General features: G+C 41.1%; 1 protein-coding gene across 9 annotated transcripts in view; it reads left to right on the top strand.

The window, feature by feature from the left end:
• AHI1 (Abelson helper integration site 1) overlaps nt 1–21,245 on the top strand; it is a 210,232-nt gene that overhangs the window by 164,505 nt on the left and 24,482 nt on the right. For 7 of the 9 annotated variants that reach the window (XR_005834378.1, XM_040627827.1, XM_040627822.1 and 4 more), the window contains one exon: nt 20,232–20,290. Coding sequence is in view for 7 of the 9 variants with exons in the window: in XM_040627827.1 (XP_040483761.1) it covers nt 20,232–20,290 (59 nt within the window). In the remaining 2 variants the exon portion in view is untranslated. Of the gene's footprint in view, nt 1–20,231; nt 20,291–21,245 lie in introns of those variants that run through there. The other 2 variants (XR_005834379.1, XM_040627825.1) reach the window with 1 other exon arrangement.

The raw sequence follows: 21,245 nt of genomic DNA, 5'->3' as shown, positions 1-21,245 counted from the left end.
GCTCTGCTGAGATGTTTAGCTTGTAAATCCTTCAGACAAAGGGGATCCCCTAGAGGAGGTAGTCCAGGGAGTGACACGGACAGATTGCATGTTAAAAATACATTGTAATGGCATGGCCACATAGTGGTTGGATTAGAGGTATCTAAGACCTGGGTCAGGGAAATTCATTAGGAAACCACTGAAATAAAATATAAAAGCCTGAACTAGTGGGGTTGGAGGGGAGGATATAAGGTGTAATTGACAGGATTTTATGATTGATTGGATATGATTAGGGAAATTGGAATCTAGGATTGGGCTAAACCCCTGGCTTATTACACAACTGGATGGATGGTGGTATCATAGAAATAATACAAGAATAAGGAAGATTTGGGGATCTAGAGACAGGCAGTGGTAGGAAGTAGGCTGTGACTTCAGTTTTAGGTATCTTGATTTGTTAGTGGTGTCTGTAGTGCCCTCAGGTAGAAATACCCCCTAAGGCGCCTGGGTGGCACAGCAGTTAAGCGTCTGCCTTCGGCTCAGGGCGTGATCCCAGCGTTATGGGATCGAGCCCCACATCAGGCTCCTCCGCTATGAGCCTGCTTCTTCCTCTGCCACTCCCCCTGCTTGTGTTCCCTCTCTCGCTGGCTGTCTCTATCTCTGTCGAATAAATAAATAAAAAATCTTTAAAAAAAAAAGAAAAAGAAAAAAGAAATACCCCCTAAGGAGTCAGACATGCAGGACTGGAATTTGAGAGAAGGTAGGGCTTCAGATCACATGGGGGAGAGGAGTTCATGTAATCATTGTATTATAGCAGAAGAGTTGAAGCTTGTACTGAAGGAGATAGATAGCCCAGAAAAAAAATGTTGTAGTGTTCTGAGAGAAAGGCCAGGGACAGAATCCCACATGAACACTAGTATTTAAGGGACAGTCTGAGGAAGAGGAGAGATTAAGAAAGAATAATCTAAGTGGAAGGAAGAACCAGAAAAAAGTACCCTAGAAACCAGGGGGAAGGGAGGTTCAAGGAGGGTATCGTCAGGAGTGTCGGAGACAGCCAGTCAGTCCGTCTGTCTGAGCAGTTGGTGAATGGGAGAACCTGGCACCGCTGCAGAAGTCTCGGTGATTGACACGAGTACGACAGGGGTTGGAGAGGAGAATGGGGCCCCCGCAAGTGAGCTCATGGAAGTCGTTCCCAGAGCTTCACTTGGAGAAGAAAAAAGCTCACACAGTGACTGGCGGGTGACACACCTCCAGGAATGACTTCTAAGATACTGGAGTGACATGGAAATTTCTATACTAAGGAGATGAAACCAATGGACGGGTTCAGGCTGGAGATAGATAAAGAAGGCACATGTGGATCTTGGAGGAAGCAAGAGGCTTTTATCAGAAAGACAGGTTGATAGATTAGTCTTGGCTTAGAACAGTGGTTTTCAGCCTGGGGTGATTTTGCCTCACGGGAGAGCTTCGGCAATGTCTGGAGATGTTTTTGCAAATATATGCAGGCGGGGGGATACTACTGGCATCTAATGGGTGGGGGTCATAGATCTTGCTAAACGTGTAGAATGCACAGGACAACCCCCACCCCACCAAAGGATTATCTGGCCAAAAATGTCAGCAGTGCTGAACTTACAGCCGTGCCCCTCTACATCAGTGAGGGGTGCAGAGAAGTTGATAGTGGAAGTCTAGAAATTAAGGACATCGTTATGTTCTCCGAAACATACAGGAAGTCCTCTTCAAAAGGGAGGGTCAAAGGAATTAGGAAGAATAGTGACCATTAGAGCACCGTAAGGGTAGTAGGAGCAGGAGCTCGTTTGGAACATATACAAGTTCATGAGTAGTGCTGAGAGCTGCTGTTTGAATGCCGTAAAAATGTAGGCGGCATAATTCTGTGTGGTTGGATTTTTTCTTCAGTAGCGCTCAGCATCCCGGCCATAGCAGGGGAGAAGGCATATTGGGCTTGCTACATAGTTGGGGCAGTTGTGAATGTGCCCAAAGCACAAGAGGATAAGAGACTTTTGATCGTGTTGTTAGGAGAGTCACTGGAGTGACAGACACGCCCCAGAGGGTCCTCCAGGTTGGAAAGGACATGGAATCAGAAGACTGGCCACCTGAGAAAGCAGGTTGTCTGGAAGGTTGCAGGAAGGCCCGCACACCCAGGCGGAGGCAGGGTGGCATCCACTAAAGAAGCCACAAGCTGGGGCTCCAGCCTGTAAGCCCCCACACCCTCTTGCTTAATACTTCAGATGGCAGGCAACTTGAGGTTCTGATAAATTCACAGAGTGTGTATAAGAGCGGAAGTGCAACTGAAGGACACATTATTCTAATTGAACTGGCCAAGTAATTAGGACCCAGAGTGGTGGACAGGTTGTACTCTTGGATTTTAAACTTCTGGGATGGTTGCAAGAGTTGGGATGCAGGGGACACTGGGAAAGCAAGAGCTGAAGTCTTTGACTCTTATGTTAGATGTCTCACCCTTGGCTTCACATTGAAATCACCTAAGAAATTAAAAAAATAAATACTGTTGCATGTCCCCATACCCACAAAGTGACTGAATTAGTCTGAAATGGGATCTCAGCATGGGTAGATTTCAAAAGCTTTCCAGATTATTTTAATGCACAGCCAACATTGAGAACCATTATGTGTTAGCGCGACCACAAGGTCTGAAGGTAACAGCTACAAAGACAAATAGGGAATAGTCTAGGCAGGTGTCAAGGCATCTGAGGAGGAATGTTTTGAGAGTATAGCCTACGGGGCACCTGGCTGGCTCAGTTGGTAGAGCATGCAACTTTTGATCTTGGGGTTGTGAGTTCAAGCCCCATGTTGGGTGTAGAGATGACTTTAAAAAAAAGAAAGACAGAAAGTATAATAACCTAAAATTAGCAACAGAGAGGTAAGAGGGGGCCAGTGTTAACTCCAGACCCCTGGGGTTCATGATTGGGTTATGTGAGAGCAAAAGCCTATGCTACAAAGAACTGAAAAAAAATGTTTCTAGGTAAAGCGCCAGTTTCAAATACAGCAAGGATATTTGGCGATGGTTGCCTGTGACAGTATGGGGACAGTAGGGAATACAGTTCAAAGGATCGGTAAGGAATTTGGGCAGATGCTACATGTGTAACGTTATCCATTGTTTGGAAGCGAGCACCAGATTTAAGAATTTAGGGAGAGACTGATGTAAATGTACAACCTAAAGACATTAAATGCAATGAAAGCATTTATAACATTAACACGGAGCCATCGTAACAGTTCACAATATGCCTAGTCTGTGTCAAGAACTGTGTGAGATGCTATGAAAGCCATAATCTCTACTTACAGTGACTTACTGGTCTCCCTGACTCCCACATCATGCTGATCTTTGAAATTGGGGTTACTCAACCCCCATGTCTGTGTGCAGTAGCCTTGAACGACTTCTGCCTCAGCTGGAGGAGGAGATAGAAGGAACTTGGTCAGTATCTTACTGGCTGCCTGGGAAGTTGGTGCCACCCCTTTCTCTTCCTGATGCACCTGTGTTCCTATGGATAGACACCTCTTACCTGCTTCTCAGCGTCCCCGGTTCTCACTGCCTCTGCCACCCCTCCTCCACTTAGAAGAGCTCACTGCATCATAGTCTTCATTGATTTTTTCATGCTGTGTGCTTTTTCCTCTCACGGACTGATCTCCATACTTAAAGTATATCTTTATATTTATATCCCAGTGGACCAATTCTTCAAATATCCATCTTGACCCTCGAGGTCTGCTTCAGGCTAATCCCACTGCTGCCCAAACTAATTCTAAATAGATCTCAAGGAACTTGCAGACATGCAACATAAAGCATTTTAAAAACTTAAAATAGGTAAAGCAAGGAAGTTGTGGAGGATAGGACTCCGTGTGGGCAAGGAGTAGTAAAGTTCTCGGGGTTGAGAGGGAACTCAATGGCCTTTCGAGTTTAAGATGCATAGATTTCTTTTGTTGAAGAGCATGGTTTGATCTGCTTGGTCTGAATCCATATTTTAGAATAGAATTCTACATGGTTTTCCTCCTAGGGAATGGATGTACCAGGTGTATAGTTAGATAATGTTTGACTTCGCTCTGCGGGAGAGTATCAGGAATGATCTCTGCTTATGCAAAAAGAAGAAACAGTACTGTTGTCCCAGGTAATCAAAATGCCTTGGGCACACTCTGAGTCACGATGCCAACAGCCAGCCCTTGAGAAATGTGTCCCTGGGCTTCCTTAGCACCTGGCGTAGTTGCATTTCTTCAGTTGAGTTCCTTTATCAGGATATAAATGGTTTGATTTTATCAAGATCCTGCCACAAATTCTATCAGATGTTTAATTTCAAGAGCAGGCTTTATATTTATTATCATATGTAAGATATGTTCAAAAAGAAGAACATGAAAAGTAGTCTTTTATGATAAGTGCCTAGAATTGGGGAGGGGAAGGCCCTATGTTCTTCGAGTTACAGAATTGGTGACCTGGAAGGAACCCTAGAGATCATCCACGGTGATGCTAGTCAGTTCCTTCATTTTACAGGTAAGGAAATCGAGATCCAGAAACGCTGTAAGAGTTTTATTCAGAATGACTCCTAGTTAGGAGCTGGGCCTTCCTGTTGTCAGGCCAGTGCCCTTTCCCCGCACTAGTCCGCACATGGACAGGCAGCTGCTACCTGCACAAGCCAGCCACAGTTTGTGTCCCCCTGCCTCTCACATTCCTGTTTTAGGTCTGCTTCACGGGACCCATCTCCATGTGCAAGTTTTTAGAATTCTGTTCTCTATACTTTTTAAGGAAAAAAGGAAACCTCAATAGTTTTCTTTTCTTCTTTAAATTATCTCTATTCAAACTATAGAATAAGAAGTAAAATTATACCTTTTAAAAAGCTTGGCAGCTGCTGAATCCTGTTAAGTCCTTCCAAGTGGAACACACCTGTCCTGTTGCTGCTCACGCCAGGTACCCTCCAGCTTTTCATCGAGTTCACGGCAGTGTCAGTGGGCGAGGGCAGCACCGGGCTCTCCCAGGGCAGGAGGCGGGCGCAGGGCTTGAGGCGGCAACTCTCCATGATAGGCCAGAGAGTCCCCAGACACATCAGCAATTACCTACCGCAGGGGAATCAGAGGAGAATGTGCTCCTCGTGCTCACTCCAGACTGTTTTTACCATGAGGTGCTGTAAATTTGCGTCTAATAGAAGGAAGAATATTGGTGCTATCAGGGAGGGAAAAAAAAACTGAGAAGCTTTGAGGAAAAAAAAAAAAAATAGTGCTGACACCCTTGGTTTATTTGTGTTAGTATTTTGGACCTTATTTTCTTAGGCTTTTTATTTTTGCCAGCCTAAACTTGAACCTATGTCATCAATTTATTTGGGGAGGAAAGTTGTCAAAATTCCTGTTTTAAAAAATGTTTTAATAATTTTAAATTGTTTTACTATAAAAATAATATATGCTCATAGTTTTCAAAATTTAACCAATAAAGATTAGTGTAAATAAGAAATAAAACCCCTGGGGCGCCTGGGTGACTCAGTTGGTTAAGCATCTGCCTTTGGCTCAGGTCATGATCCCAGGGTCCTGGGATTGAGCCCTGGGGGGGGGGGGAGCTGAGTTTGCTCAGCGGGGAGCCTGTTTCTTCCTCTCCCTCTGCCCCTCCCCCTGCTTGTGTTCTCTCTCTCTCTCTCTCTCTCTGTGTCAAATAAATAAATAAAATCTTAAAAAATAAATAAAACCCCTCTGTCTGGCTAATATTTGTATTCATTCTAATAGTTTCTTCCATGTCCTATTAAAATATTTTTTGCATATGTGAGCACGTATGTCTTTATTCATGTATGTTCTTTTTTTCAATGAAACTAGGATCATACTTAATGTTCTGATTTTTTTCTTCCACCAATATATCCTGGATATCTTATTAGCACAGATTTTTTTTTAGTTTCAAAAAACTTAAATTTGGTCACTGAAATGACTAATTTTCTTTTTTTTTATTTCCTAAATTTATGCCCAGTATTTTTCGATTTCTGAAAATGTTTGTTTTTTTTTTTCCTAAAAATGAAACCCAAAGTAGAAAAGTACCTTCTAAGGGCGCCTGGGTGGCTCAGTAGGTGAAGTGTCTGCCTTTGGCTCAGGTCATTATCCCAAAGCCCTGGGATTGAGCCCCACTTCTGGTTCCTTGGCAGGGAGCCTGCTTCTCCCTCTCTCTCTGCCTGCAACTGCCCCTGCTTATGCGCTCTCTCTGTCAAATAAATAAATAAAATCTTTAAAAAAAAGAAAAAAAAAGTACCTTCTACTCTTTCAATATTTCAACACTGGGGCGCCTGGGTGGCTCAGTCGTTAAGCGTCTGCCTTCAGCTCAGGTCATGATCCCAGCGTTCTGGGATCGAGCCCCACATCGGGCTCCCTGCTCAGCGGGAAGCCTGCTTCTCCCTCTCCCACTCCCCCTGCTTGTGTTTCCTCTCTCGCTGTCTCTCTCTCTGTCAAATAAATAAATAAAATCTTTATTTAAAAAATAAATTAAATAAATAAATAAATAAATAAATATTTCAACACTGACACAACTAAGTATGTTTTTGTATAAATGCCAGACATAGAGTAATAATTGTGCATAGGAATGTTAGATTATTTCAGGAAGTGTGGAGACATTACTGTGATGTTTTTGTTTTTCTCTAAAAACTCACTTAAAGAATATTTATTAGATTTGTCATTCCAAGATAACTCTAATAATTATCCATTGTAGCTCAGCTCCTTCCATGAGGAGAAGAGTGTTTTAATTATTTTCAGCATTTTACTTAGCATCTAGAATCAGTGAGAATAGGCAGGTCTTATTCAAAAGAGCTGACCCTAAACCAAAGTGCAGACTCCAGTTTTGTGCAGCAACAACTTTTTTCTTGTCCAAAGCAAAACAAAACCAAGAAGCATCAGTTAACTCCATGGTCGTTCCTCTTCCAGCCAAGCCATACAACACACACAAATTTTTATGTTGGTAATTCTGTCAACCTCTCAGAAAAAGAGTAGGCAGTAAATAAGTTGCCTTCAAGGTACATATGTCTGTATTCATCTACGGAATATCTAATTTTCCTTTACCTTCTTCATCCCAAAAGGAGTCAGACAATTCATGAAGCCTGGATTAATTGGGCTCTATATCATTATTTTCAAAAATCGCTGCATACAGAAAAAAAAATTTCCATTTACTGGTACTTCTACCAGGAGTGCATCTGAATTATTTTTAACCACAGAAACAATATGATTTTATTATGTTAAATCCAACAACCTGTTTATAAAGATAGTGGTTATTTTTGATATGTTGAAGCAGATTTTCCAGATATCCAAAAGTTAGTAATTGTACACTAAATCATTGAAAATACAAATCATAACTTTATTGCCTCCTTCCTATTGCTGAAGAATAATACCGATAAAGCAGCACATTTTTCTGCCCACGGGTCCTGTCCCCTTGCTCTAATAAAACCAACTTTTTGCACCTAAAAAAATAAAAGAATAATACCGATTTATGTCTTTTTTTTAACTTTAGTAATTCTATCAAAGAAAATAAAGGTGATTTATCTCTAATTTGCTATATTAGGTAGATAAAAGTTAACTTATGTTTGGATTTGTTTTAAAATTTCAGGTACGTTTGAAGTTTTCTTCCTTCATCTGAAGAGAACTAAACTAAAATCTTAACTTACAAGTAAATTTAAAACCAAAGTTCTTTTTTTTTTTTTTTTAGATTTTATTTATTTATTTGACAGTGAGAGACAGCGAGGGAGGGAACACAAGTAAGGGGACTGGGAGAGGGAGAAGCAGGCTTCCCGCCGAGCAGGGAGCCCAATGCAGGGCTCGATCCCAGGACCCTGGGATCACAACCTGGGCCTAAAGCTGACGCTTAACAGCTGAGCCACCCAGGCACCCCTAAAGCCAAAGTTCTTGTTTGTGTCCCATAAAGAATCTCAATGCAGACAATATGGATATATATTTTTCTTTATAATTTGTTTCAATAACTTATAAATATTGTGAGAAAAAATATTAATTTCAAAAACCATTATTTACATTTGAAAATTTTCTGTTAGAGAGAGAACATGTTCTGCAGAGAAAGTAAGTGAACCCCGATGATGTGACAGCAAAGCAAGTGTGAGTCACCTCACACCCAGAGACTCTGCTCCCAACAGTAATGTTCCTAAATGTTCTGCACGGACAAACTCTAAAAGCCTGCAGAAACTCTCTTACCCTGAAAGGAAACCATACAGTCTTGACCTTCTTACAGGTCTGGTGATCCAGTTTCTCTACTCATTCTCCTTTACACCTTTGCCTCGGCCAGTGTATTTGACACTTGTACCTCAGCCCCAACTCTGTCTCTTCCCCTCAGCAGCTATGTTGCTTGCTCTTTGGGGCAGTTTCCCTCCTTGTCTCCAGGACCCTCTGACCTTCAGCAGAGTGAGACCACACTAACAACTTGTCTTCTCAGTTTATGTAGCCTGGGGCCAGGACCTAGATAATTGCCAGTTCCAAAGTAAAGGGGCTGTGAGAGAATCCCCCTGGAGCTTCGCCTCCACTGTATCTGAGTATACATAAAAAGTATAAAATAAATGATCTTGTACTGTGTCAAACCATTGTTCCCCTTGGCCCATTACTCTGTCTTACTGTGACTTTAAGAGTTGTTTGATGGAATAATATCGTGTTCTTCATGATGATATTTTCAAAGGTTAACCTAAATGTCAGCAACATCCCTCTAATAATCTATCACAGATCTAAAGTGTTTAAGATATTGTTGGGAGAACTTCCCAGCAGTCATTCCTAGTAGTAAATTGTCCTTTAGATAGTGGCAGAATTGATTATTATCAGTCACCCTGTCTTCTGATTCGACTATCAGCATGTCCTTTTTTTCTGAAGGTCTCTGATACCCAAACTCTGCTGTCCTCTTGTTTCATCAAGCACTCCAAGGATTCTCAGCCTTGGCACACTGGCATTTTGGGCTAGATAATTCTTTGAGGGAATATGTTGTGTATTGTAGAATGTTTAGAGGTATCCCTGGCCTCTATCCACTAATCCACTGGATGCCACAAGCAGTAATCCCCTCTAGTTGTGACAATCAAAACTATCTTCCAGACATTGCCACATTTCTCCTGGGGGACAAAAATCACCCCCTCCAGTTGAGAACTACTGCTCTATTTTAATTTTAAAAATATGTAATATTGTTATGTACATACATATGTGTTTCCTTAAATTACAATTTTTATTTTAAGGTCCTGTTACTGAAATTTGGCCTTCATTTTCCATTTCTGGCAAGTATATAAGTAGTGGTGCTAGAGTTATAGACTATCTTACTTAAAAGCAATAGCTTCACATGAAAGTATGTCAAGCCGTGTGAGAGTCAGCGGAAAGAGGATATGTAAAATGTCTCTCACTTACGTAGACCTGTAGATCGCTCTTGACTAGCATTTATTTCCTTTGCCTTAGAAAGTCACCGTATGCTAATGTTTTTGTCATTACTTAGCAGTCCTAATAATGCCATAATGCTCTCTGATTTTAACATGGTTCTCCTTCAGTTGACATTCCGAACCTTTTTTTTATTGAAAAGTCTCTTTTATCCACACAAACCCTGCATACAATACAACACATTGAAACAGACTTGCTTTTATCACTCTTTTATAGAACTTTTTTGTGCTTAATGAGCTTTTTCTTTCCTTTTAGCCCGATTTATCTGTGGGTATGTTGAAGTTGCAGCCTCTGTTATACACTGTTGTGTCTTACACAAAATATAGAATTCTTGATAGACCTCCAGAGGTTGGCATCTCCTTTGTAAGAAAATCTGTGCCCGTGAGATACCAGCTTGCAGAGTCACTGACTAGAAAACAGCATCATTCCCAAGATTACTGTAGAAAAACATGCCTAGGCCAAGATCATGAGGCCAAATATTGCCCTATCCTTAAACTCACTGACAGGTGAAAGTCTAAATTACATTTCAAATTGAATTTTCCCATATGAACAATCTTACAGTGCGGGTCACATTTTTTATCACAACTTTGTAATTACCACAAATACCATGTATAGTTATTCATTCTTATAGCTGATAAAGTTTACATTATATTGTTAAGACAAAAGTGTGTTTTGTGCTCAGATACACGTAGTAGATGTAAAGCTATTAAAAAGATGTAAAGAGCAAAGTTAAAAGCAACATCACTGAACAATTTTGTTTAAACTAATATGGATATATGTGCATATGTGTGCATAGTGGAATGATGAGGAATGAGGAATCATTCACTTAGACTGCAGAGGGACTGGCCGGAACCTCCACTTGGTCAGAGAAATCTTCCTCCTGCATAATCTCATGTCACATCCTTTGTCTCTTATTCCGTTTATCACCTGCTACCTCGGCGCCAAGTTATTTGTACATACATTTGCCCTCACTAAATTATGAGACACAGCCTCACTAAGTCTGTTTAGTATTGTTTATCAGGAGGGAAATTGAAGTCCTTCATAGGTAGGTCCAGTAAGAATCGAGATTCAAACCAGAAGAAGGGAAGAGAGCAAGAAAGGGAGGAGATCACAACAATCCATGCTTATTGACTACTAAGCTACACTCACTAAGTCGGCTTCAGACACCCAAGTCCAAAATTATCCTTAGCTCTCCTACCCAACAAGTTGCCAATTCGATATATGCCAGGTTAATAGTTCTCAAACTGCTAGGCCTCAGAATCACCTTTTACACTTGTGTAAAAATCTTGGTGCCAGATGCTACCCTCAACATATTTCTGAAAGCCTCCTTGGTAGACCCAAGAGTTATGGAATTTTGCTCGAGAAGGCTCTTCCAGTCTCATTAGAGGAATAGCATAGCTACTTCAGATCCCATAATCTCTGGGTATAAACTCCAAGTTGACCTGACTCTACAGCAGCTTCTTTTTTTTTCTTTTTTTTATAATGAATTTTTATTATATTATGTTAGTCACCATACAGTACATCCCCGGTTTCCGATGTAAGGCTCGATGATTCATTAGTTGTGTATAACACCCAGTGCACCATGCAATACGTGCCCTCCTTACTACCCATCACCGGCCTATCCCATTCCCCCACCCCCCTCCCCTCTGATGCCCTCAGTTTGTTTCTCATAGTCCATGGTCTTTCATGTTTCATTCCCCCTTCTGATTACCCCCCCTTTCTTTATCCCTTTCTTCCCCTACTGATATCTTCTTATGTTCCATAGATGAGAGAAATCATATGATATTTGTCTTTCTCTGCTTGACTTATTTCACTTAGCATTATCTCCTCAGTGCCGTCCATGTTGTAGCAAATGTTGAGAACTCGTTCTTTCTGATAGCTGAAATATTCCATTGTATATATGGACCACACTTCTAATCCAGTCATCTGTTGAAGGGCATCTCGCTCCTTCCAGCGATTTAGCTATTGTGGACATTGCTGCTATGAACATTGGGGTGCATATGGCTCTTCTCTTTACTACGTCTGTATCTTTGGGAGAAAATACCCGTGATGCAATGGCTGGATCATAGGGAGCTCAATTTTAACTTTTTAAGGGACCTCCACACTGTTTTCCACAGTGGCTGTACCAACTTGCATTCCCACCAACAATGTAGGAGGGATCCCCTTTCTCCACATCCTCTCCAACAATTGTTGTTTCTTGCCTTGTCGATTTTTGCCATTCTAACTGGCGTAAGGTGGTATCTCAGTGTGGTTTTGATTTGAATTTCCTTGATGGCTAATGATTTTGAACATTTTTTCATGTGCCTGTTAGCCATTTGTATGTCTTCATTGGAAAAGTGTCTGTTCATATCTTCTGCCCATTTTTTGATTTGTTTATTTGTTTCTCGTGTATTGAGTTTGAGAAGTTCTTTGTAGATCTTGGATACCAGTCCTTTATCTGTAGTGTCATTTGCAAATATATTCTCCCATTCCGTGGGCTTCCTCTTAGTTTTTCTGACTGTTTCCTTGGCTGTGCAGAAACTTTTAATCTTGATGAAGTCCCATAAATTCTACAGCAGCTTCTAAAGCATTGCCCACACCTGTGTGAAACCAGTGGGAGTCAACTTCCCCGTGGCCCTATTCCCTCCAAAGCCTCCCACCTTAGTACCGTACATAGAATATTCTCAGTAAATGATTATGATTTGATTGAGACAGAGCTTCCAAAAACTTCCTAGGTGTGTCAGGAATAAGAGAAGGTGAAGAACAGTAAATTGGTGGATACACAGAAGCCATGATGAAAAACATGGAGTGGATTCTGATTTTTCATAGTAGTTATGTTCTCTGAATTCACCATGAATGCTGAATGAGTGAACACTGAGCCAGTGCTCCTAGGGAAGATAAAGGCTTAGGCTCCTGTGAGCCTCTGGTCCTAACATTTTCATCAGCTGGTGTAAAGTGTAAAGACACTTTATTTAATATATATTGTTGATTCATTAAAGTTGAATTCCTATCCAGCAGTACTGGATTTGTGCCTGAACAAAGCTCGGTCAACACATGTATTTTATCTAAGGCACATCAGCCTTCTTGCATTTAGTCACACTAGACAACACTTCAGCCCATTGGTTAGGGATCATTTTAAACCACAGAATCACCAACAAAACACAAAAATGTGAAAAACGTAGCCATACATAGGCCACGAAAGGGTACTTATTTACAGTGTGAAAGCTGAAATTAGAGTGTTTGAACCATGCCAAAGCATTAGAAGTTTCTAGTGTTCCAACTTGAGCTGGGATTGTGTGCATCAGGCAGCTCAAATTTTCAGCACGCTGCCTGTGTGAGTGTGTTCCGATGGCTGTGACAAGCACCGCAGGTATTGATGGGGGTTACAAATGAGCTGTAGTGAGGAGGTGAATTTGCACAGGCAATCCACAAATAATGAGGATCAGTTGCATTTTGAAACTTTATTACAAAGTTACATCGTTGTTTCACAAAACCTATTAAGTCTTTATAATAAAGATGAAGAAGGAGAAGTTCAGGCAAAGGGAGTTGGTTTAAAAGGAAAAAATATAACCTGCTACTTCTAGCACGGCTCATGTGTCCAACTTTTTTCTTCAATTTCCTTCTTCCTCTCTGGATGGAAATAAAAGGGCTAAACGTTCCTTGAAGGCAGGGACCGTGTCATGTTCAGAATCGAATTCCCAGCATCTAGTGCAAAGCAGGTATCCAGTGAATGTTTATTGAGCGATGGAAGGATCCGGTAGACAAATCGGATCAGCTGTGCTGAGGTCATCGTGAGTCTTCCAAGTCAGCCCGGACCCCCGCCGGGGTCCGCTGCGCTGGTGCTGCGCGCAGTGGCTGCTCAACAGTGCACAGAGCGCCGCCATGGACTTCACGACACCGCTAGGTCTCCGTCAGCCTCTCCAGGTTCCTTCCTTCACCTCCCATCTCCAAGGAACAGTTCCGTCCCAGAAGAGGAACTAGATGACCCAAATGATTCTGTAGTTTGCAAGAATTAAAGAAAGAGAGATGAGGTGGCATTCTGATGCTTCCTGCCTTCCTGGTTATCTGCAGACATTTTTTCATTCTCTCCAAATCAGGTCACTCGGGGCACCAGGAAATAAATGCGTGGAAGCAGCAATTATTTACCAATTTGATGCCAGACGCATGTGTAGTATTTGGAGCGTGTGACTGGGCCTACTTCTTTTACCAGTCCCCAGGCTGGGGGGCAAACTAGTTGCCCATTTTTTGTTCTTAGCCTCTGGAATTTTATCACTGCCAAAGAAAGTCACATAATTGTCCCCTGCGTGTCTCTGTGGCATGTTTGTGATTGATTCCCAGCCTCAGTGAGGCCCATGGTCTCGATCATCTTTTTTGTTCTTCCTGACTGACTCCCCACCCCATTCTTGACCCCGCTCAGTAACAGTACTGTCCACATTCCTCAGGTCCCTAACCTCTTACTGAAGAGAACTTATCCGACATGAATTTTCTCTACCCCTCTCTCCTTTCTCTGTATTTCTGTTAATTTTGCCCTCCTTCTCCAGCCACTTTCAGGTCTCCCACAGAAAGAAGCACCCTTCTTTCTATAGCTGAACCCTCCACTTGTAGTTTTGGTCATCTTCCCCTCCCACATCCTTCTAGCCGCCCCCATCAGGGAGGCCCATCCTCATTCTTCCAGTCCTTCGGCATCTTCATTATTTATTCATTTCACACATACATACTGAATGCCTGCTGCTTTCCCAGGCACTGTAGTGGAATGTTGTCTGGATGGTAGAATGGCAAATTAAACAAACAGCCCCTCCACTTACAGAAGTTACAGTCTAATGAGTGAAAGTCATTGTAATTAGTGAGTCACAAAAGGAAGCATAGAAGCAGTGAGAGGACAGTGAAGGGAGACTATGAGGCCATGTGGTGAGAAGTAGATGGTTAGTTTTTATGAGGAGGGTACTTTTGAGGCACTAGCAACCACAGGTACAAAAGCCCTAAAGTGGCCAGAAATGCTCATCAGAAAAATTGAAAAGCCAGCTGGTCACAGGGGGAAGGGACAAGGGATGAAGCACAGAGTGGAGGGAAGGAACAAACGCGGCAATTAACAGACAATGTAAAGAAATACTTCATACCCCCAACATTCGGGATCATTGACACCACTGTCTCTCTGCTGTTTCTCTCTCCTTTTGTAACACTCCACTTAGGGCTCCTTCCTCCTCCTCTGGCCGGGCCACGGTAAGGCAAGCCTTCTCCAACATACATGCTGCTGCATCTTTTCTATTGTTTTATATTTTCCTCTAACGTATTTTTCTAGATTATCCCTTCTACCTCCACAGTCTCAGATAATACTTTGGTTTTTTGAATGTATCAAATTCTGTAATCCTGACTCCTATCCTGAATCCCCAGGTGTATTTCTAACTGCGTCCCAGAAATTTTTATGTAGATATCATTCTGGAATCTCTGGTCTAATATGCCCATCATCTGCCCTCATCTTCAGGGAGTTCTCTCTTGAAAGAGCTGGCAGGTAGTCAAACATCAGGGGTTTTTGCAGCACAAGAGGATGATAGACTTCTACACGAAATGCAAGAACAGATAGAAATGGTCCCTGACCTAAGCTTACTGAGGTCAGTAGAGCTTTCTAGAAGAATCAATTTCTAAATTGAGTTTCACAGGAGGAAGGGCATTCCTGGCAGATTGAGCAGATCCATGCTAAGACATGGTGCATGGGGGCTGCCACAAATATTGCATCATGGCTAGCACTTGGGAGGCAAAGTTTAAAAACAAACTGCTGGACCTGAGCAAGTGGACAGGATAAGGTCCCTGTATGACATGTTAAGAAGCTGGGTTTTAGGGGCTCCTGGGTGGCACAGCGGTTAAGCGTCTGCCTTCAGCTCAGGGCGTGATCCCGGCGTTATGGGATCAAGCCCCACATCAGGCTCCTCCGCTATGAGCCTGCTTCTTCCTCTCCCACTCCCCCTGCTTGTGTTCCCTCTCTCCCTGGCTGTCTCTATCTCTGTCAAATAAATAAATAAAATCTTAAAAAAAAAAAAAAAAAGCTGGGTTTTATACTGCAGGTAGAAGGGAGCCACTGAAGAATTTAAAGCATGGAAGATAGCATGATCGAATTGGTTGTTTCAAAAGCTCACTCTAGGGGCACCTGGGTGGCTCAGTCCATTAAGCATCTGACTTTTGGTTTTGGCTCAGGTCATGATCCTCAGGGTCATAAGATCGAATCCTGCGTTGGGCTCCGTGCTGGGTACAGAGCCTGCTTAGGATTCCCTCTCTCTCTCCTTCTCCCTTTGCGCCCCCCTCCCCCGCTCACTCTTTCTAAAAAACAAACCAAAAAAGCTCACTCTAGAAACTTTGAAAAAACTGGAAAAAAGCAGTACCAAAGGAACTAAGCAGGAGAAGCTGTTGGAATAATCCAAGCCAAATACAGTGAGAAACTAGGACGTGGTGACTCAATGGATGTGAAGGTAAAGGAGACATCTGGGTTTCTGATTTGACCATCTCGGTGTGTAAGAGTATAAGAAACACTTCCGTTTGAGACTCACAAAGTTGGCAGTGTCTGTGTGGCAGCCAGTTGCAGATATCTTACTGACATCGATGGAACTCAGGAGAGATCTGCTGAAAACTCAGACTTGCTAGGTAGTTTTGATGAAACTGTGTTTTCAGAAAAAATTGTGTTTACAAAATGTGCTGAAAAGTGGCAATTGCCAAATCACTTTGAAGAAAACTTGAAACCTGGTTTCATGGTGTTGATTTGGAAGTCGTTAGCCTAAACACACCAGTTAAATGCATGGAAACAGGAATATAAAGAGTGGAAAGGACAAAGGCAGGAGTATTAGGGATGCCAGGGTTTTTTTGTTTTTTTTTTTTGTTTTTTTTTTGGAGTGAACTGAGAAGAGAGCCTGGGAAGGATATTGCCGTGAAACGGCCCCCTGGTCCCGGCCTCCAGCAGTCTTCACTCTTCCATTCTCCAGTCTTTAAAGCACCTGTTCCCTGCCTACCACAGAGGCGATACCTTGCTAAAATAGAAATCAAGTCATGTGACTTACCAGCTCAGAAATCTTAGTTGGCCCTACACTTGGCTATAAAGTCCGAATCTCGTAAATGTTTATCTAGACCCCACACCATGAACGTTGAATTGAGTTCTGACCTACTTCTCTTCATCATCTAAAATGACCTCCGGAGTAGGCTGCCCTGCAGACATTCCTCAAGCCTCTGCTTGCCCTGTTTTCTGGAACTATATAGTTTTTTGTGCTTCTCTAGTTATCAGAATTTCAATTCATCTCTTTAAGATCTCGCTAAATGCTCCCTCCTCTGTGAGTCCTTCTCAAACCTCAAGTTACAATTCAAGGCTACTGTTCCTTTATTTCCACGCATTTTCTTTTTACCTTTATCATAATGTTTATCCCCTGGTTGTATCCACATCGTTCCCCATTCGATTCTAAACTCTTACAGCCTACTGAGCTTTGTACCCCCAGGACGTCTAGCACAGTGCCTCACTTACAGAGTGGGGTTTCATAAATATCTGGTGTTTTTTTAACTGGCACAGTTAGTACCAAAAACTACAAGCCATGAACCAAGATGAAGACCTTTGCTTTTTGTTTTAATATATTTCTAGAAACTGTGTCTTGATGCAAGAGACTATTTTGTCCTTAAAGAAAAGCATTATGATTCAAGTATAATTCACATAATCAGTAATAAATTCTAAAATCAAAGAATCAACAGCAAACTTATATGAATATATAATATTGCAAAATTGTGCTCCTGGAAGCAGAATTTTAACAACAGAGGAAATCTGGAAGAGCTTGTCTAGTCCAGTGATCTAAAGACTCTGTAGACCCCTACTCTTTAGGGCTCTGGGGAGTAGGGCTGGGAAGACAGGGTTTGCCTGGCCACCAAACCTAGCTTCACCTCCAGTAATTCTATGCTTAAGTGTTTATATACGAGGCCCAAAACTGTTCTGAAAACTAGTTTTGATGTTAAATCAGTTTGAAAAAACAGAATTATAGCCTTCAGGTGACTTCTGTAACCTTGGTGACTCTGGGCCTCCATTTCCTCATCTGTAAAATACAAGAATGGTGCTGTGGTCGTTCATGCTTTTGTTCTGAGCCCCATCTGTTCATTTTCAAGTAAAAAACAGATCCCAAGAGAAGTTAAGTGGCTTATGCTCAGGCCACACAGAAAGTTAATGACAGAACCAAGACTGGAACTTAACCACCAGCTCTGGTGGTGGTGGTTTTCCTCTCTCTCTTTTTTAAAAATCCCTGCAAAGTGGGTATAAGTAAATTTTAGGTATTAAAAATATGGACAAGGTAGAAGATATCGGGAGGTATTATAAACAGCACATAGATATAGAGCTATACTGTGTCATAAATTTGCCTGACTTAAAGCTCACTGGTGTGCAAGCTACAACGGACATCAATTGAACATTTACCTAATTTTACATTTGTTCCTCAAGTTTACAGAAATATTTGGGTGAGTTTTTTGCATGGCCCATTTCTCTTTTACAAAGCTGTTCATGAGTTGTTTTCTTCTTGGTGAATCTCCGTGTAATCAGTGGAGGCACTTAAAATCATGCCATTAATCATTCCTTTCATGTTTACGTTTCACTGCCTCTAAATTTAAAAGCATCACTGAGAAGCTGGAGGGTTTGGGAAGCAGGAGCCTCTGGATTCTGGTCCTTTCATTCATTTCCTTTGCTTTGCTCATCTTCCTCTCTTCATCCCCTCCACTCCAAATCAAGGGTATCTGTGAAGAGGAAACAGAGTCACAAAACAACTGTGAGAGGTGTGCGTGGACAGGAGGGAAAGAAGGGCAGTTGTGTTCCTTGGTCTTGTTGATGGTGGGGGGTGCTTATGGGCTGATTGTATTATAGCGTTGGGGGCTTTTTTGTTAAAAGAGAAAATGAAACAAAACAGCTCACAGAGACACCTCCTTCTTCCCCCTCCTCCTGCCTCCATGAGTAACTACCCATATGGCGTGCTGCTGCTGAGACCAAGGAATGAGTGAGTAAAGGTGTTTAGAAGTGGAATATTGGTCCGAATTAAATAAGTGTCCTTTAACAAATGAGTGTTTAAACTTTGTAATGTGGATACCCTATTAACTTGGGATTCATAGGATTTGAACACAATTTAAGCCACCTGTGCATCATGAAAAAGGACTTGAATGTGCCAGTTACTATAACACAGTAATACAGTAGGAAAGGTGGCAGGGACACTGTTAAACCCACTTCAGACAAACTTTCTGAGGACATGGCAGCATCCATTTCACATGAACAGACTATTAAAAGCAGGTTTGGTAAGATCTACACGTGACAATATGTTGTTACTCATTTGTCAAGGTCACAAATAATTAAAAGTAACATTGATTTAACATTATTTATAAGTGTCTGACTTCTCTTCCCTCAACCTCTGGAGTAGGTTCAGATTCTGATTAGAACTGTTATGTTGAGGGTTGTTTTTTTTTTAATCCAGAATTTTACAAAGTTTCACACATTATACATACGTTTATGGTGAGATGTTGCTATGGGCAAAGAGATAGAAGTAATACTTAGACCGTGTAAAAAATAAAATTAATTTGATTGCTATGTTTGGAATTTATTTCTTAAGTCTGGGGGAAAACTAAAGAAATTCAGTTATAATTGCTGCTTTCTGAGTTTAGAGTTTGATGGTTTTCTTTGCTTCTTGCTCTGTCGGATTGAGGACAGGTAGACTGTTCTGCAATCTGAATTACTCCTTGAATTGAAGTTTTTCATGTGTTTGTACTTTTTTTCCCCAAACGCATTTGAATTGAGTCAGATCATCTTCACCAGTAAAGAAAAATCAAGGTGTTACTGGTTCTGTTGTTGTTTCGTGAAATTGGGTCACTTGCTCCAACATCCACCTTTCACCACCAAGTCTTTTTGCTCTTTTATTCTTGTTTTTATGATGTGCTTAATTTAAAGCTGTACAGAGAGCAAAATATGACATAATTATGATCCAGAAAACACTATCCTTTTGAAATCTTTATGATCAGTAGTACTTGTTTGAAGATATTCAGTGCCAAATCTTGCAGAAATCTGATTGTGGAGCAGGAAATCTACAAAGCGAAACAAGCTACAGGAAAGATAAGAAAGGGAAAGTAGTAGTTACTCAAACAGCTTAAGCCTGAAAGAAAAGGTTGGACTCCTTTTCTTTCATTTCATTTTGATTTTTTGTTTTCTGAGGGTTTTTTTTTAATTTAAATAATCAAGTAGATATGGTATATCCCTTTCGTTTGTATATAACTCACAACTTCAACATAAGAACAATGTATATTTTCTATGTTTCCCTAACATGTAATTATCTCTAAAAAATCATTTGTAGTGAATTTTATAGCAACATTGGTACTTTCATCTGGGGTTAATGCTTGAATCCCAGAGGAACCGTCTCACAAGACCCTCAGTACAATCTGCATCACTGGAAGTGCTTATTAATTTGTTTTCCTCAGGAAGGGGCCATCAGTAAAATACATACTGAACAAATTTTTTAGAAGACTGAGTTTTCAGATGCAAAATTTTACATATAGCTCCATGATTACCGTCACTATGAAAATATAAATTGCACCCAAAAGATGAGGAAGGAAAGCTGCAATGATGAAAGATAAATTTAGAACTTAAGCGATCTCCACAGAGTATTTCTAGATTAACTGAGACTGATTCACACCTGACTTTTTTGCCACATCCCTGCAAACTGACTGCAGGTATAAAGAGTGCTCAGATGATCTGGAGAACCAGTTCCTTGGTTTCCCATAGGAGTGAAGAAACAATGCTGATAGACATTTATGTTCAGAATGGGCACGCTCTCTCATTCAGCAAGTTGTGAGTATTGCCTGCGCTGTCTTCACCTAGTCTTTCCTTACCCATTGTTGTTCTTCTTTCACAGCAGCCAGTCATTAAGGACAAGTCCCAGGATTTCAGACTGGGCTCGGAGTCCATGACACAGTAAGCAACTTTCCCTCCTAAATAATTTGCGATGATTATTGGGTTGTTTTTTTTTTTAAGGACAATATCTCCGTTTCTCTTTTTATGACATTACACCAAAAGTTCAATTTCAGATCATTGATTTTTGAAAGGGTTAAGTTGGACTATGAGGATGTCCATAACTAAGTTACAAGAAATAATATTAAATAAAATTAACACGCTAAATTTTTGTTTTTGTGGACCTACTTTGTCTTTTATTTTTGAGTAACACTTTATTTTTTTAAAGATTTTATTCATTTATTTGAGAGAGAGAGAGAGACCATATGCACACGTGGGGGGTGGGTAGGGAGAGAATCCCAAGCAGACTCCCCACTGAGTAAGGAGCCAAGGGGGCTTGATCCTGTGATCCTGAGATCATGACCTGAGCCAAAATCAAGAGTCAGACGCTCAACCAACTGAGCCACCCAAGCATCCCTATTTGAGTAACATTTTAAAATGACATTAACTGAAAATAAGTAGATGATGTGGTTAAAAAAATATATATGAAATACCTATTTTGAGGCACTAAAGAAAAAGCGCTAATACCCAAAACATTATCATTGTGTATTTTCTATAAATGACTAATAAATTTAAGCAGTTTATTTTGAGGTATTTATTTTAAAGATCACTAGGAAGTTTTTGTATTTTTATTTGGTACTCGCTGTGTCACTTAATACATAAATAGAAAATCCCTTTTACCTCAAAAAAAATAACATCAAAAAACTTCCCAGAGTATTTCTCATTTTTTTTATCACTGCAGATCATTTTGTACCTAACTTTCAGCCCAAACTTCATATTCACACATCACTAGCAAACTAACACATGAGTGTAACAGCCCCGAACAGCCTAGATACCTGTCGTGCCCTCCTGTTCAACCACCACCATCCCCTCATATGCATATGAGTATATGCTTATATACAAATGCACCCGGATGATC

This window comes from Ursus maritimus, unplaced genomic scaffold, assembly GCF_017311325.1.
Source record: "Ursus maritimus isolate PB19 unplaced genomic scaffold, ASM1731132v1 scaffold_13, whole genome shotgun sequence".
In the NCBI taxonomy this organism is placed as follows: Eukaryota; Metazoa; Chordata; class Mammalia; order Carnivora; family Ursidae; genus Ursus; species Ursus maritimus.
This window is presented reverse-complemented; position numbering and strand designations above follow the sequence as displayed.